The sequence below is a fragment of the Myxine glutinosa genome, unplaced genomic scaffold, assembly GCF_964187855.1.
Source record: "Myxine glutinosa unplaced genomic scaffold, kmMyxGlut1.1 SCAFFOLD_2532, whole genome shotgun sequence".
In the NCBI taxonomy this organism is placed as follows: Eukaryota; Metazoa; Chordata; class Myxini; order Myxiniformes; family Myxinidae; genus Myxine; species Myxine glutinosa.
The window spans coordinates 7,368-24,883 of record NW_027618626.1 but is presented as its reverse complement, the minus strand read 5'-3'; the positions used below and the strand labels follow the sequence as shown (position 1 = coordinate 24,883).

The 17,516-nt window shown below is 45.9% G+C and overlaps 1 protein-coding gene across 2 annotated transcripts in view; it reads left to right on the top strand.

Moving 5' to 3' along the window:
• Positions 1–17,008, top strand: part of TMEM39A (transmembrane protein 39A) — a 57,300-nt gene extending 40,292 nt beyond the window's left edge. For both annotated transcript variants that reach the window (XM_078769438.1, XM_078769437.1), the window contains exons 6-10: positions 2,522–2,686; positions 8,512–8,689; positions 15,860–16,047; positions 16,145–16,265; positions 16,533–17,008. In XM_078769438.1, the coding sequence (XP_078625564.1) occupies positions 2,522–2,686; positions 8,512–8,689; positions 15,860–16,047; positions 16,145–16,265; positions 16,533–16,754 (874 nt within the window). In that variant the 3' untranslated portion in view covers positions 16,755–17,008. The remainder of the gene's footprint in view (positions 1–2,521; positions 2,687–8,511; positions 8,690–15,859; positions 16,048–16,144; positions 16,266–16,532) is intronic.
• Positions 17,009–17,516: the final 508 nt, after the last annotated feature.

Sequence of the window (17,516 nt, the reverse complement as noted above, 5' to 3'; positions counted from 1 at the left end):
CTCGTCTCCCACCGCGGGTCTGCGCCGCCTCGTCTCCCACCGCGGGGTCTGCGCCGCCTCGGCTCCCACCGCGGGGTCTGCGCCGCCTCGTCTCCCACCGCGGGGTCTGCGCCGCCTCGTCTCCCACCGCGGGGTCTGCGCCGCCTCGTCTCCCACCGCGGGGTCTGCGCCGCCTCGTCTCCCACCGCGGGGTCTGCGCCGCCTCGTCTCCCACCGCGGGGTCTGCGCCGCCTCGTCTCCCACCGCGGGGTCTGCGCCGCCTCGTCTCCCACCGCGGGGTCTGCGCCGCCTCGTCTCCCACCGCGGGGTCTGCGCCGCCTCGTCTCCCACCGCGGGGTCTGCGCCGCCTCGTCTCCCACCGCGGGGTCTGCGCCGCCTCGTCTCCCACCGCGGGGTCTGCGCCGCCTCGTCTCCCACCGCGGGGTCTGCGCCGCCTCGTCTCCCACCGCGGGGTCTGCGCCGCCTCGTCTCCCACCGCGGGGTCTGCGCCGCCTCGTCTCCCACCGCGGGGTCTGCGCCGCCTCGTCTCCCACCGCGGGGTCTGCGCCGCCTCGTCTCCCACCGCGGGGTCTGCGCCGCCTCGTCTCCCACCGCGGGGTCTGCGCCGCCTCGGCTCCCACCGCGGGGTCTGCGCCGCCTCGGCTCCCACCGCGGGGTCTGCGCCGCCTAGCCTCCCACCGCGGGGTCTGCGCCGCCTAGCCTCCCACCGCGGGGTCTGCGCCGCCTTGCCTCCCACCGCGGGGTCTGCGCCGCCTTGCCTCCCACCGCGGGGTCTGCGCCGCCTTGCCTCCCACCGCGGGGTCTGCGCCGCCTTGCCTCCCACCACGGGGTCTGCGCCGCCTTGCCTCCCACCACCAGGAGGTCTGCGCCGCCTTGCCTCCCACCACGGGGTCTGCGCCGCCTTGCCTCCCACCACGGGGTCTGCGCCGCCTTGCCTCCCACCACGGGGTCTGCGCCGCCTTGCCTCCCACCACGGGGTCTGCGCCGCCTTGCCTCCCACCACGGGGTCTGCGCCGCCTTGCCTCCCACCACGGGGTCTGCGCCGCCTTGCCTCCCACCACGGGGTCTGCGCCGCCTTGCCTCCCACCACGGGGTCTGCGCCGCCTTGCCTCCCACCATCAGGAGGTCTGCGCCGCCTTTCCCTCCACCACGGGGTCTGCGCCGCCTTGCCTCCCACCACGGGGTCTGCACTGTTTCCTCTCATACCAAGGGGTCCTCTGCTCCCATACTCCTGTTGAGTCATGCTAGCCGCTCTGCCTCACCCCCTCCCTTGTGTCACACTCTGTCCTGACCTTTCACCCAGATGTTGCCAGCAATGTTAGAGATACGGACGGGTTGGCTCTTCCCTCTTAAATTATGCCCACGGCCTATCGGGTTGCTTAAAATAACATAAAAGACAGATTACAAAGGGTTAAAACATGAAATGGGTGTGGAAATCTGTCTTTGGAATACTGCTCTCCCCTATGGGCTGATGCTCCTGCCTCGCACCTAGCTCGGCCTCACGCGGTTGAAACCAAAGCATTCAGAATCGTTGGAATCTCCTGCAATGAAGCTGATTTTGAGGGCTTTTCTCTCTCTCACCGCAGGCAGGTAGGTGGTCTTTCTGTCTTCTACCGACTCCTCTCCGTCCTTACTCCCCCTGCTCTGTCTGTGCTCTGTCCCCCAAATATTCCTGCATGACGCACAAGATTTTCCAGCAACCCTCTTCTGGAGAAACTGCCAAAATCACGACTCCCTGCTCACCTTCACTCTTTCATTCCTCTTTTCTCCCGCCTTCTGGGACAATACCCCACACTCTTCAATTCCACTCCTCCCTCCAGGTCTTTAAAACAGCTGTTCACCACCATCTCTTATCTTACCCCATCCAAAACCTTGATCTTTTCTACCCCCATTAAAACACCCCAAGTCTGCCTCTTTCAATCCCCAACTTGTTTCCTGAAATTCCTCGTAGTGTTCATTTGCTTTATACCGTGTACCCCTCCCTCCTCCCCCAGCCCTCCCTCTGCCACAGATCGACCGACGTCCCTGTTCTCTCCTGTTGTTGTGCTTGTGTGCTTCCCTCTCTCTCCCCCTATTGTCTCCCGCTCCCTTAATTGTATGTTTTATGTGTCTGTGCATGTTTTCATGTTCAATGTGTTAGCTCTTACACGAGCCTCTATTCTGTATACAAAAAAAATTAAAAAAAATTAATTACAAATACAATAAAAGAAGGAATTGTGGTTTTAGACACGTGGGGAGGTAAGCCAATACATGCACTATGGAAAATAACTATTGCTATACCATGCAAAGTTACTCCCGAGAAGGCATTCCCACAATAATATATATATATATATATACATCCTGGTGATGTCTCTGTGCCTACCCCAACCATAACCCACTCCACAGTGAAACTAAGGCTATAAACTGATAGATTGGATTAATGTGGTGCTTATTTGGTGCATGTATGATGGGCTAAATGGACTTCTCTTGCATCAAGGTTCCTTGTGTATATCCTTGTTTGGTTGTGTTTTATGTATTTCAGATGTTTAGTTTATGTGCCATTGTACTGGTGGAGCCGGGAATTGCGGACACCCCGTCAAGATACCAGTTCAAACCATACAGACAAAAATGGTGTTGCAGAAGAACAGACTGAAAGTGTTGGCATGTCGGCCTCGCGCGTTCTGTTCTTGCTCCTTGAAGCCCTCAGGTATTAAGCTTTTCAAAAATATTCCTGTAGTTTTTTTTTTTTCATCTTCATGGAGGTGCTTGTATACGTGTTGCATTTTTCACTATGACATTTCACATTTTTCACTAGTTAGGATAAATCTATTTGCTTTCTCAGGAATAAACAAGTACATTAGTAGACAATGGACACAACAATATACTGTACATAGGTTTTGAGCCTGGGTCACAAAATTATGAAGCAGGTGTTCCCTTAAGAATATTAAACGGGCAAACTCAAACTTGTAACAGCTCAACTGCCTTCTTGAAAGTCAGTGACAAAATAACACACAATCGAGGTAAATTTGCATATACACGTATTGTCACACCAGAGGGTCCACTAATGTGGAACTCTGAACTAGAGGTCTGAGACCTCCGTAAACGGCTGAAACTATGTTAGGAGTTACTGCGTTCTTAATTTACCCTACTTACGAAAACACCAAGGATCATGCAAATGAATCTGAATCTGGCGGTTGTTCACCGACTCAAACAACAAAGGGAGCAGGTGAGGACTGATCGCACTATGAGCCCCCGTCATTGGAGGTACTGGGTCCTGCCTATATATATATATATATATATATATATATATATATATATATATATATATATATATATATACACATACATATACACACACACACACACACACACACACACACACAAACGTATGTACGTCCGAGCCGGCATCGTCATGTTTCGCCGTTGCCACGTTACGTTGGTTGTTTTACACAGTAAAGGAACCTTTACACAGTAAAGGAATAATCACAAAAATACCAGCGAAAGGCAAAGCAAGCACGCGACCGCAGCACAGGACAAAATGCATATGGCGTCGCCTTTGTTTTGAATGAGAACCAGCAGCTACGCGTATGTATACTGTACGTACATTTTAAAATATTTTTAATGTGCTTTTTATTGTATTTTAAATTGTTTCGATCGTTAAAACATCAACGTTAAAACAACGATCAACGATCGTTAAAACGTTAAAACATCCAATTGTTTAAATTGTTTAATTTTTTTCAAGTCCGTAGGAGTGACGTAAAGTCGCACATAATGACGTTCGCTGAACTGAAATTTGCTCTGGAAGAGTGGCGTAAAGTCGGACGACGTAGGGCGAAATGGCGTAAAACGGGGTATGACTGTATATTGTTATGGATTCGTCACTTCCGTTGTTGTGGTTCTCATCCACTTTAAACATTTTTGGTTGCATGTACTATTATTGTTATCGTTTAAGTGAGATAGAAATAACTGTTTTCAAAAGGTAAAAAAAAGTTAGTGTTTTAAAAGAAATCGGGAACCGGATCGGGAACCGGACGAAGACGAAGACGAAGAGGAAGAGGAAGAAGAGGCAGAGCGAGTGAGGTGGACAAGGAGCCGAGCTGCGTTGAGGTTTTGAACAAACGCTGGTGAACGGGGGTCACGAGTGAACTTTGGGTTTCCTGGGAAAGGGATTCCTGCGACAGAGTTGTTATTGCTGTGACAGATAAACCTGCGTGTCAGGGTTTGCGGTTGATTCCGAAGAGAATCATTGGAGAGCCGTTACGTCTCGAGTACGGGCCGTTGGCCGTTTTGTCTCGCGCCCGATTTTCGCATCGCTCCAGGTTTTTCACCTCGCTCCAACCATTTCAACGCATCCATCCGTAAGCCTGGTTTGCATGTGTGACGTGGATTTTGAGTGGGAATTTGCGGTTCGCCATGTGGGGAGCCGTTTAACATCCATACCCGAAGGTGTGATTTCCCAGTCGCCTCTTGAGGACACCTTTGCCCATCTTTGGCAGTGTGACTGTCAACCAAACGGGATTCTGGTCTTGAAGAGACATCGTTCTGACGATCACTGGAGCGTGGATCGACTTTGGCTTGTTGCTGGGATAGAGACATTGGGAATGTTATTTTCGCTCACTTGGAGCACAGTGAGTTATATTGTACGAAACTGATGGTACCATCATAGGAATGATATATTGGTTGTACAATTGATTAATATTGTTATTGCTGTTATTCTTGTGTGACCTTAATACAATACTTGTTTGTTGGTAACAATTGGTGTGGTTTCACCATTGATCTTTGACACACAGAATAACACATCTTTCTGCCGTGACTCCTCTCGGGGCTCGGAGGTACACCGTGACCGGGGTTTGGGGAGGCGCACGTAACAATATATATATATATATATATATATATATATATATATATATATTGATATATATATATATATATATATATATTGATATATATTGATATATATATATATTGATATATATATATTGATATATATATATATATATTGATATATATATATATTGATATATATATATTGATATATATATATATATATTGATATATATATATATATGTGCTGGTCTTTGCCGAGGTGTTCATTGGAAAACTTTAGTCTTGGCCTGATGTTCTTTCTGGACAGCAAAGGTTTCCTCCTGGCACACCTCCCATATAGATGAAATTTGTGCAGCCTCTTTCTAATGGTAGACTCGTGCACTTTGACATCAACAATGGCAAGAGCTACCTGTAGGTCCCGTGATGACATTCTGGGGTTCTTAGAGACTTCTTTCAGCATCTTGCGGTCTGCTCTCGGGCTGAACTTGCTGGGGCGTCCTGGCCTGAACAATTTGGCAGTTGTTTGGAATCTTCTCCACTTGTAGATGATCTTCCGGACAGTCGAATGATTGATTTCAAATTGTTTGGAGATCTTTTTCAATCCCTTCCCAGACTCGTAGGCATCTCTAACCTTCTCTCTGAAGGCCTCAGAGAGCTCTTTTGATCTAAGCATGGTGACGCCGCACACTTCAACAACAAAGAGCAAACCAAACTAAATGTCTGAGGTTTAAATAAGACAGGTTCCTCCAAGATCTTCTCCAACGATGTTCTAATCATTTGCACCTGAGCTGCTGCACCTGATTCTAATTTTAGGTATTTGAAGTAGTGATAAATGTAGGGGTGTACTTACTTTTTCCACATGTGAAATTTGCATTGATGTTTATTTAAATTATACAATGGACTACAAAATGTAAATGTTTCATGATATTTGTTTTATTATATCACCTTTATCTATCAATATTGTTGAAATGAAGATCAAATAGCTGTATGTTGAAATATGTTGGAAAAAGTCAAAACTTTACATGGGGTGTACTTACTTTTTCACGTGACTGTATATAATTAAAAAAATAACCACATTTAGAGGCCATTTTTCCCCGCAAAGCGGGGGTTGGCCTTTTTCGGGGACCGTGGTTGTTGTTGTTTTTCGGTCCCCTTTTTGAAGCAATGTTTTACGGCCGGATGCCCTTCCTGCCGCTAACCCTTTTTGTCGCCTTTTACGACGAGCAGGGAATTACCAGTGAACTGGTACTCAATTAGCCGACCTCGGAAGGATGACAGGCTGAGTCAACCCCCCTGGCGTTAATTCAGCGATCGACCGGGATTCGAACCCAGGATCCTAGGATCCTAAGCTGGCACCCTAGCCGCTAGCCCAACACCAGGGTTGTATATACCGTATATATAATTAATGTAATAATGATGTCTCCCTTGAGTTTCTTACATGATAATGGAGACATGGAGCTTGGTTCCGGCTCAGCCTGGTTTCGAGATGGAGAAGTTCTGAGCTTGCTAATGGAAACGAGGCACGCCAAACATTTTTTATTCGCTTATGTTTTGTTTTCTTCTGCTGTTACCTTGTTTTTATGTGGGTTTACTAATGCCTTGTCTCCATTAGCAGGTTTGAGCCGTTTGTGATGGGCCCCATTCTCAATGGCCTTGCTCTGGGTTGCATCTCGATTTGGCAGCTTTGAACCCAAAGCGACGTCAAGTTGCTCCTTTGGGCAAGAGTGTACTTAGCTGTACATTTGATGCATTGTTACAAACTTTCCATGGGCGTGAAGGCCAATTGGCCCATCATACCTGTGCTTTATTCATGCCCAATTAATTTAATCGATGTGTATCTATGATACTAACCTGATATTAGCATTCCCTTACCATTATGAATAAAAACATTGGCATTTCTTGGACAATGGTGAATACCTTATTGCTTATCTGCGCACACCATGACAGCGTAAGTACTTTGTGAACATACAGATGAGGTCGAACATTATTCCGACATTGATGGGACATTGCCGAGAAGCATTCTCTTAATCTTGTTCTTGATTTCAGACGTTAATGGGGCATTACTCAGATGGACGTATCCCCTCATTATTGTTGTTGCTTATTTACTATTTATGGTGTCGTATGTGAACGGAGTGGGTGACTAAGAATGAGGAAAATTGAGGACCGAAGCTGAGCGAGATGGACTCAAAAGTATACGCTGATGATTGCTTGTTGATGGCAGGACATATTGCACTGATCTCACTGCTAATGTCACGTACCCTGGCTGGACCTGGAGGCTAAACTAAACCCAGGCCCAACTTTCATGATTGGGCTAAGTTCAAGCAGCAAGTTACAATCAAGGAGACGCAACCAGGCCTGTCCCAGATGGCTCGAACCTGTTAATGGAGACTAGGCATTATGCACCATGTAGACTTGTGGGGCCATCTACATATTACATCAGGTATAGAGATAGCGAGGATCAAGGGGGATGAATTGTGAAAACAAGGGAAGAGTCAGACATGGCAGTGAATAATCGGGTACATGGAGGTTGCATAATTTTGCCTATTTTGCTTGTGAAATATGTTGATGAACACCTGGAAAGCAGTGTTTAACAAGTTGTGAACTTTTATTTTCCTCAATTTTTTTATTTTATTTTAAAAATATAGAATCGAGGCTCGTGAAAGAGCTAACACTTATCACACAAACAAATCAAACAGACAAACAAAATGTATAAAAAGAGGGAGCGGTAGACAAGATGGGGAGAGAAGGGGAAGTACACAAACACAACATTTGAGAGCAGGGACATCGGGAGATGTGTGGGAGGGAGAGGGCTTGGGGGGAGGAGGCGTGGGAAGGGGTGGGGGGGAAGTGGGAGAAGTATAAAACACAAGGACACCAAGGACTTCCAGGAAAGAAGTTGGTATTTCAAAAAAGTGGATTTGGGGTGAAATTAGCAGGGGTAGAAAAGATCAAGGTTTTGGATGGGGGAAGATAAGAGATGGTGGTGAACAGCTGTTTTAAAGACCTGGAGGGTGGAGTGGGATTGAAGAGAGTGAGGGAGTTTGTTCCAGAGGTAGGAGAAAAGAGGAGTGAAGGTGAGCAGAGAGTCTTGATTTTGGCAGTTTGACCATAAGAGGGTTGCAGGCAGATCTTGTGCAACCTGTAGGAATATTTGGGGGGCAGAGCCCAGAGAGAGCTGGGGGGGCAAGGCCGGAGAGGAGTCGGTGGAAGACGGAAAGACCACCAACCTGCCTGCGGTGAGTGAGTGAAAGGCCCTTGGAGTTGGCTTCATCGCGGGAGATTCCAATGATTCTGAACGCTTTGGTTTCAACAGCGTGAAGACGAGCTAGGTGTGAGGCAGGAGCACCAGCCCAGAGGGGAGAGCAGTATTCCATTGAGCTGCGGATGAAAGCCTTGTATGTGGTGAGGAGCTCAGGTGTGCCAAGGAAGGACTTCGCACGATGGGGAGGATGCCCAGTCGGCGACTGGCTTTGGAGGCCAGATTTGAAATGTGGTTTTCCCAGGAAAGAACTTGAACAACTTGTTCTTGAACAAGAACTTGATGGTGCAATGAACTTGTACCATCATTTTGTTTTTTTACTTGTCCCAAAAAAAAACATTTTTGGGTAAATGTGTATCAATTTTTTTTTCCAATTTTATAGGTGTGTTCATTATTTGTATGAAATTTTCACCAATCAATAGCTAATGTACCTCTGTATTCCTTAGGCAGCAGTTTGTGGGTGCTAGTGTTTTGCCACCACATGCCTGCGCATTGTCCCCGCCAGCTGTGCGAGCAGAGGTTCAGCTTTTAAAGTGGGATTTCAACCTCCGCATCAAGGAGGTTTTGTACAACTCTCTCCTTTCAGCCTACTATGTTGCATTCCTGCCACTCTGCTTTCTTAAGGTGATCTGGCCGATTGGCTAACAGTGCACATACATTTATTTGCATCAAATCATTTTGATGTACAAGTCTATAGGAAAATAATTTGTTGCCAATGTTAATTATTATTTTTCACGGTTGATCATGATGGTTTTCCAATCGGATGTTATTGGACTGCATGACAGATTTCTTGAATTGATGGTTGAAATGGCATTGTTGGAAAGAGAAAACAAACAAGCAATAATCAGTGATTAGCTATTACACTGTCTGAGATAAAAGATTCTCTTTCATTGCTCGGTGGGATATTCTCAACTTTTATTGAACCTGAATGTGATTGGCTGCAACACAGAAGCAATCTTGATTGGCATTGGTTGAGGTGAAACTGTTCAGTATCTCGCTGGTTCTTTATAAATAAATTTTGATAAAACCTGGGATAAAAAGGAGAGCCTACTTTGAGATGTTTCTTCGACTTCTATCTCGATATGATTCGATATGATTATGATATCGATATGATTATGTTGAGGGGCCATCTCAATATGAGGTGCACAAAATAACTGAATATATGTAGATTGAACCTTTTGAGATGCATGTTGTGCCACGTGAAGAAGAAACAACTTTTTAAAGATGGGAGTTTATGATATCTTGCTATTCAAAACTCTAAATAAGAATAACTTTAAGCTGAGAATTATATGTGTTTAAAAGAAGATTGTAGAATTGTAAAAGTGAACTCGTAAAATCAAATGGTATGTGGTATTGATGAAACTTCACCTACTTCTCCCCGTCACATGTACAAGCTTGGTTTAGTGAGGCCTTGATGCTTTTGGCATAGAAATCTTTGGGATGATTACATAAAGATATACAGGGAATCCCAGACACAGGAGGAGGACACATAGCGCGTTATGTCCATGCCATATCCACAACCCTGAATTACAGGGTGTTTCAAAAAGAGTGATACAACTTTAAACGTTTATTTACAAAGAAACAGAAACCTCAGGAATGTGAACCAAACATTTCTTGAAAGCTTATGGTATGGAATTTTCTATCACTGATTGCTATTGCAGTAAGTCACTGCTAGAATTGGTGAGAGCCCAAGGTCTGAAATTGGCGTTCTACGCAAAATATTTGTAATTGACGTTCTCAATGTGTGCCCCTCCGTGGTTCAGACAGGCATTGATCCTGACTTCAAATTTCTGTCCAACTTTCCTGTAGGTCTCATGTGGCACTGCCTGGAGGTAGTCTGACACCTCCTGCTTCAGATCATCCAGTGTGGCAGGGCGATTGACGTAGATAGTCCTTGACAGCCCCCCGAAACCAGTAGTCCAGAGGGTTAAAGTGTGGGCTATGGGGTGCCCAGTCATGAGCAGTACCCAGGGCAATTAGGCGGTTTCTGAAGATCTGCAGCAGGAAAGTGATGGTGTCACCAGCTGTATGTGGGGGTGCACCATCCTGAATAAACCCGGTCATGCTGAGCTGGTTTGGGGTGACCTTTTGGGCTCGATCATTATGGAACTTCTGGAGCATGGCCCGGTAGCGCTCACTGTTGATCGTCATGGTCCTGCTGTTGTCATTCTCAAACCAGTAAGGCCCTAGCATTCTCCATCTGGCATTGAAGGTGCAGTAGCATGTGACCTTAGGCCCTTTCAGGTACCTCTCAGTCAGTCAGGTAGTTCTGCCCCCCAGAAAATGTTGTTGTGGTTGTTCATTTAGTCTCGTACCACAGAGCCACCACTTTTGTCTTTTGCTCCACTGTCAATGGAGTAGTTGAGCTACGGAACTAGAAATCTCAGGGAACAAATACCACGATAACATCACTAAACCCTGTAAAGGAAAACGGTATAGGTCAAAAAACAAAGAAATGGCAGGAAGTCAAAGCTGTATCAATCTTTTTGAAACACCCTGTAATTTTGTTGGTGATAACATGGGGGTGGTGGGTGGGAATAAGAGGTAGGGGGAGGATGACTGAGAAGAGGAGGAGCAGGAGGGGATGGAGTGGGGGTGGGGGTTACAAGACGTAAGGAGGAGGAGTTTGAGGTTAAAGGAGGAGGAGGCATTGGAGGTTAGAGGAGGAGGAGTTGAAGGACTTGAGGAAGCCAATGGAGTATCTTCTCTTCTAGACTTGGTTATGACTAACTTCCCTGCTAATGTCTGCTGCTCTTCTTCTGCTCCAATCGGTTCTTCTGATCATGTGCTTGTCAAAGTGGACATCTCTCTGGCCATTCTCAGAGAGCATCCTCAGCGTCGACGAGTCTGGCATTTCACTCAGGCCGACTGGGACGGTCTTCAAGCAGCCATCAATCGTCTGGATTGGTCTCCCATCTCCACTGCCTCTGACATCAATTCTTCCTGGGAATTCTTCCAAAGCAAACTGATCTCTCTCATGCACAGATTTATCCCATCTCGCCTTCAGTTGTCTTACCCTTCCTCCCGTCCATGGTACACTGAATCTTGTGGTGAGGCAGTTGCCCTGAAACAACTTGCCTTTGCCTCTTGGAAGGCTAATCCAACTGAAGGAAATCTCAGTTCCTTCCACCAAGCTCGGAACAAGTGTGTGTCTACCCTCAGGAGTGCCAGGAAGCACTATCTCTCCTCACTCAAGAATGAACTCTCAAACCTGTCTCCTTCCTCCAAATCGTGGTGGCGTCTGGTCAAATCCGTTTCTGGTGTTTGTTCCCCCTCCATCCCCTCCCTTACCTCAAATGGCCACACAGTTGACATCGCACGTGACAAAGCCGAATGCCTCAACTCTGTGTTTGCCTCAAAATCCTTAGTCCCAAACCCATCTCTCTCTGTTCCCACCTTTCCCAGTCGAACCAAACTGCTCCTGGACTCTGTGACCTTCTCTCCTGACAAGGTGGAGGAGTTTTTGTCAAACCTCGACTCTGATTCTGCAACTGGACCAGATGGCATCAGCCCACGGGTCCTAAAATCCTGCTCTGCCGCTCTATCTCACCCTCTCTCTGTTCTTTTCACCCTATCTTTTGCTCAAGGTCATCTGCCAGCATCCTGGAAATCAGCAAACATTACCGCTTTACACAAAAAAGGTGCAAAAACAGATCCTTGCAACTACAGACCAATCAGCCTGCTCCCAATTATCAGCAAAGTCATTGAATCCATCATTGCTTCGGATATGAAATCTTTCCTCTTCTCCAATGGCTTGATCTCTGATCATCAATTTGGTTTCAGACCAGGTCACTCTACTCTGGACATGCTGCTTCTGCTGTCTCAACAATGGATGGAGGTCCTCAATGCCAAACAGGAAATCAGAGCTGTCTCCCTTGACATATCATGTGCCTTCGATACGGTCTGGCACCCAGCTCTGCTCACCAAACTCTCCTCCTATGGTATCCATGGAAATCTCCATGCATGGCTTGCGGACTTCCTCTCTGGTCGTAGTCAACGTGTGGCCCTGAATGGATTTCTCTCATCTCCCCTTCCCGTTCAGGCTGGAGTTCCCCAAGGCAGTGTGCTGGGCCCTGTGCTTTTTCTGGTCTTTATCAATGATCTCTCCGACTCTGGAAAATCCTCTGTATCTCTTTGCTGATGACTCCACTCTCTGCCGCTCCATTCCTCTTCCCTCAGATCGGCAGTCTGCAGCCTCCTCACTCTCTGAAGACCTGGACAAAATCACAGACTGGTCAAACATGTGGAACATGTCTTTCAATCCTGACAAATCTCACACTCTTACTATGTCTCTCCGAAAAGATCGACTGGACAACCCTCCCATCTACTTTCTCAACAATCCTCTCCAAGAAGTTCTGTCGCTCAAGCTTTTGGGTCTCACCATCTGCCATGATCTTTCTTGGGAAAACCACATTTCCAAGCTGGCCTCCAAAGCCAGTCGCCGACTGGGCATCCTCCGTCGTGCGAAGTCCTTCCTAGGCACACCTGAGCTCCTCACCACATACAAGGCTTTCATCCGCAGCTCAATGGAATACTGTTCTCCCCTATGGGCTGGTGCTCCTGCCTCACACCTTGCTCGGCTTCACGCTGTTGAATCCAAAGCTTTCAGAATCATTGGAATCTCCCGCGATGAAGCTATCTCTGAGGGCCTTTCACTCACTCACCACAGGCAGGTAGGTGGTCTTTCTGTCTTCTACCGACTCCTCTCCGGCCTTGCTCCCCCAGCTCTCTCTGTGCTCTGTCCCCCAAATATTCCTACAGGTCGCACAAGATCTGCCAGCCACCCTCTGATGGTTAAACTGCCGAAATCTCGGCTCTCTGCTCACCTTCACTCTTTCATTCCTCTTTTCTCCCGCCTCTGGAACAAACTCCCACACTCACTTCAATCACACTCCTCCCTCCAGGTCTTCAAAACAGCTGTTCACCACCATCTCTTATCTTCCCCCATCCAAAACCTTGATCTTTTCTACCCCCACTAATTCACCCCAGATCCACCTTGTTTGAAATTCCAACTTCTTTCCTGGAAGTCTTGGCAGTGTCCATATGTTTTATACCTCTCCCACCCCCCCTCCCCTTCCCATGCCTCCCCCCCCAAAGCCCTCTCCCTCCCACAGTTCTCTCGATGTCTCCATGTCTCTCGGTCCCTGCTCTCAAATGTTGTGTTTATGTCCTTCCCCCTCTCTCCCCATCTTGTTTACCGCTCCCGATGTTATTTGTTTTGTGTGTCTGTTTGTCTTTCTGTGTGATTAATGTTCGCTCTTTCACGAGCCTCGATCTTGTATACAATAAAAATAAAAAAAATTGAAAGACTGACGAAGAAGATGAGGTGACAGCACACTTTGCTTGCGCTCACCATGGGCTCCTCGTTCAGTCTTGTTTCAAACTTTGTTCCTTCCTCCCAATTTCTCCCTCAGACACACACACACACACACACACACACACACACACACACACACACACACACACACACACACACACACACACACACACACACACACACACACACACACACAGTCACGTGAAAAAGTAAGTACACCCCATGTAAAGTTTTGACTTTTTCAACATATTTCAACATACAGCTATTTGATCTTCATTTCAACAATATTGATAGATAAAGGTGATATAATATAACAAATATCATGAAACATTTACATTTTGTAGTCCATTGTATAATTTAAATAAACATAAATGCAAATTTGACATGTGGAAAAAGTAAGTACACCCCGACATTTATCACGACTTCAAATACCTAAAATTAGAATCGGGTGCACCAGCTCAGGTGCAAATGATTAGAACATCGTTAGAGAAGATCTTGGAGGAACCTGCCTTATTTAAACCTCAGACATTTAGTTTGGTTTGCTCTTTGTTGTTGAAGTGTGCGGCATCACCATGCCTAGATCAAAAGAGCTCTCTGAGGCCTTCAGAAAGAAGGTTATAGATGCCTTCGAGTCTGGGAAGGGATTTGAAAAGATCTCCAAACAATTTGAAATCGATCATTCGACTGTCCGGAAGATCACCTGCAAGTGGAGAAGATTCCAAACAACTGCCAACTTGTTCAGGCCAGGCCGCCCCAGCAAGTTCAGCCCAAGAGCCGACCGCAAGATGCTGAAAGAAGTCTCTAAGAACCCCAGAATGTCATCATGGGACCTACAGGTAGCTCTTGCCACTGTTGATGTCAAAGTGCACGAGTCTTCCATTAGAAAGAGGCTGCACAAATTAGATCTACATGGGAGGTGTGCCAGGAGGAAACCTTTGCTGTCCAGAAAGAACATCAGGGCAAGATTAAAGTTTGCCAATGAACACCTAGGCAAACACAAGCCCTTCTGGAACAATGTGCTCTGGACAGATGAGTCAAAGGTCGAGCTATTTGGCCACAGTACCAGAAGACATGTTTGGCAAAAACCAAAGACAGCATTTGACCACATGAACCTGATACCAACTGTAAAGCATGGTGGTGGAAATATTATGGTTTGGGGCAGTTTTGCTGCATCAGGGCCTAGGCAGCTCACGATCATAGAATCCACTATGAATTCTTCATTGTACCAGAGGGTGCTTGAGGATGATGAGGCCATCTGTCGGAAAGTTGAAGCTCAACCGAAGGTGGACCTTGCAACATGACAATGACCCTAAACATACCAGTAAATCCACCAAGGAATGGCTGAAAAGAAAGAAATGGAGGGTTCTGGAATGGCCAAGTCAAAGCGCTGATCTAAATCCCATCGAGATGTTGTGGGGGGATTTGAAACGAGCTGTGCATGCAAGAAACCCCTCAAACATCGCACAGCTGAAAGAATTTTGCATGGAGGTGTGGGCAAAAATTTCTCCCAGTCGATGTCAGAGACTGGTAGACAGTTATAAGAAACGCCTACTTGAGGTTGTTTCTGCCAAAGGGGGCAATACCACCTATTAGAGCCAAGGGTGTACTTACTTTTTCCACATGCGGAATTTGCATTTATGTTTATTTAAATTATACAATGGACTACAAAATGTAAATGTTTCATGATATTTGTTTTATTATATCACCTTTATCGATCAATATTGTTGAAATGAAGATCAAATAGCTGCATGTTGAAATATGTTGAAAAAGTCAAAACTTTACATTGGGTGTACTTACTTTTTCACGTGACTGTATATTGATTCAGATATTTTAAATTCTCATTTTATGCATGCTTGAAGTGCATAGGCGTTCATTGGACATGTACATTGCAGTGCCGTACTTTGAACTATGCTAAATTTGGTGTGGCTTGTCATGTAAAGAGAATATTAAAAAGCAACATCAGTTTCAAAAAAAGACAAATACACCGTGGAAAATAATTATTCTGCTCAACAGAATTGTCGTGTACAAATTAAATTTTTATTTTTATTTTTTGCATTTTTAATTGGTTATGGCATCAGGTGTGATAAATGTGAAAACATTTTTTTGATGCAGTAATGCGATAATTAAAAATGTTTATCGATGATGCATGAAATTGACATCTTTAGGGAGTTGTAAAGTAATGTTCTGCATATGTAAATTGCATGTGCCAACTGAATAGGAGAATGGAAAGATTGTAGAAGAAAGAGGGAAATGGGAAAATTTAAAGGAGGGTGCTTGGGGAATGAACCAGATCTTCTTCACTCATTGATGGATGGAAATCCCTCCCACCTCCAATCCCCAATCCTCCATCTCCGTCCCTCCATCCCTGCGTTATACTGACCAAACATCCTAGCTTCTCTCTTTATTTTTTGGGGTCTTTCTCTCATACCCCTCCAACATTCTTCTTTTCACCTTCTGTCTTCCCAAACAACTTAAAGAGCACCCAGCACTATGACATGCGCTGGTCGTGCGAGCATCTGCTGCTTGTCTGGGTGAACTCTTTTGTTCTGCTCACCGCCCACCGTCTCCCTCCAACTTACTGCGACCGCCTGCATCGTGCTGCCGCACACCTCGGATGCTGGCAGCGCCTGGAGCCAGGGGCACATGGCAACACACCACAGCACACGTAAGCCTATGCGCAAACACATGAGGCATTGATGCTTCCAGTAATACGTGACTTATCCTCTGCAAAAAATATAAAAACCTATGTCTGTGCCTGTTAGATGGTCAGAGTCGATCATCTGGCCACAGGGAGTACTGGTTCGACATCAGAAGTCCCTATACAGAGCACTGGGTACTCTCAACGTGGCTATCCCCTCCGACGTCTCACACGCGCGTTTCTATGTAAGACATCCAAACAATGGGGTTAATGTCTTTACCATGGCATTAAGAGTAAAGCGGAGATTCGAAGTTATTTTCCATTTGTATTTTGGAAAGCAGAATGAGAGTGGAACCTGAGCTTTAGTTGAGACTAATAATATATATTTGGAAAACAACTCGCAACCTCTTGCCTTATTCTCAAAGCATAGCTTGAACTCAATATGTTTTTACTAATTGCGTTGACCCTTGCACAATGATTCTCACTTTCGGACCTTTTCCCTCCATCTCTAGTTCTTGTTCCATCGGCCATTGCGCATTCTCAACTCGCTGCTCACCATTGAGGGAGCCGTCGTTGTTTATGAGCTTTACGGGTTGGCAAGTTCCCGCCGATGGCAGCACTCGCTTTCAGCAGCTGTGCTGCTGTTTGCCAATTACGTGTTAGTCTACCGCCTGTTACGTGACCGCCTTGTGCTTGGCCGTGCGTACGCACGAGCAGACTCACTGCAACGCTGAACTCCTCCTTTGGTGGGAGAGAAAGGGGCTTTCTGCATGCTCTCCCAGTTCACCAGCTTCTTGGCTTTAAAACTTCTCCAGCTCAACCTCATGGTTGTCCAACGATGACTTGCGTTTGTTGAATCGGCGAAGCAGTACAAAAGTACTGTGTTGGGCCATATTGGTCAAACAGCATCGGTATCTACGGAGTATATTTTGCTTTTTTTATTTCTATCGTGCCATGTTTGCTTTTGTTTAATAAATGTTTATTTTAATTTTGATGTTCTGGCTTCATTCCCAATGATGGTTTTAGGAGAAACTGCAGTTTCGGTGTAAAATAAGGAAATCATTATGCATGGATCTTTGCAAATCATAAATGAGCGAATGTCCTTGCGATGATTACGCAACATGGCTGGATGGCTGAAAAATCTATTTATTTTCCAACCGGTAGGTTAGCAATTTGCTTTTAGGATAGCAGTCTGCTCTGTTTTTATTTGGAATTATGTGCCATTTTTAATTCGTCAAATGTGTATTGCCATCAAGAGTCCTACATTTGCCAACAGAAGTTTTTATTATTGTTTTCCATTGCTTCTGCAATACGGAACTTTCAAAATGACATATGAATGCTAACGAGGCCTTTCGTGCATGCACTTTGTGTGCGTTTTCAGTGACTCGGTTCTGCTCGACGGGCAATTTCAACCTAACATTGCTGGAGTGAAATCAAATTCAAATAATATTTTAGTAGAGCAGCAATTTCATAATGGTTAACCATAATTGTTCTGT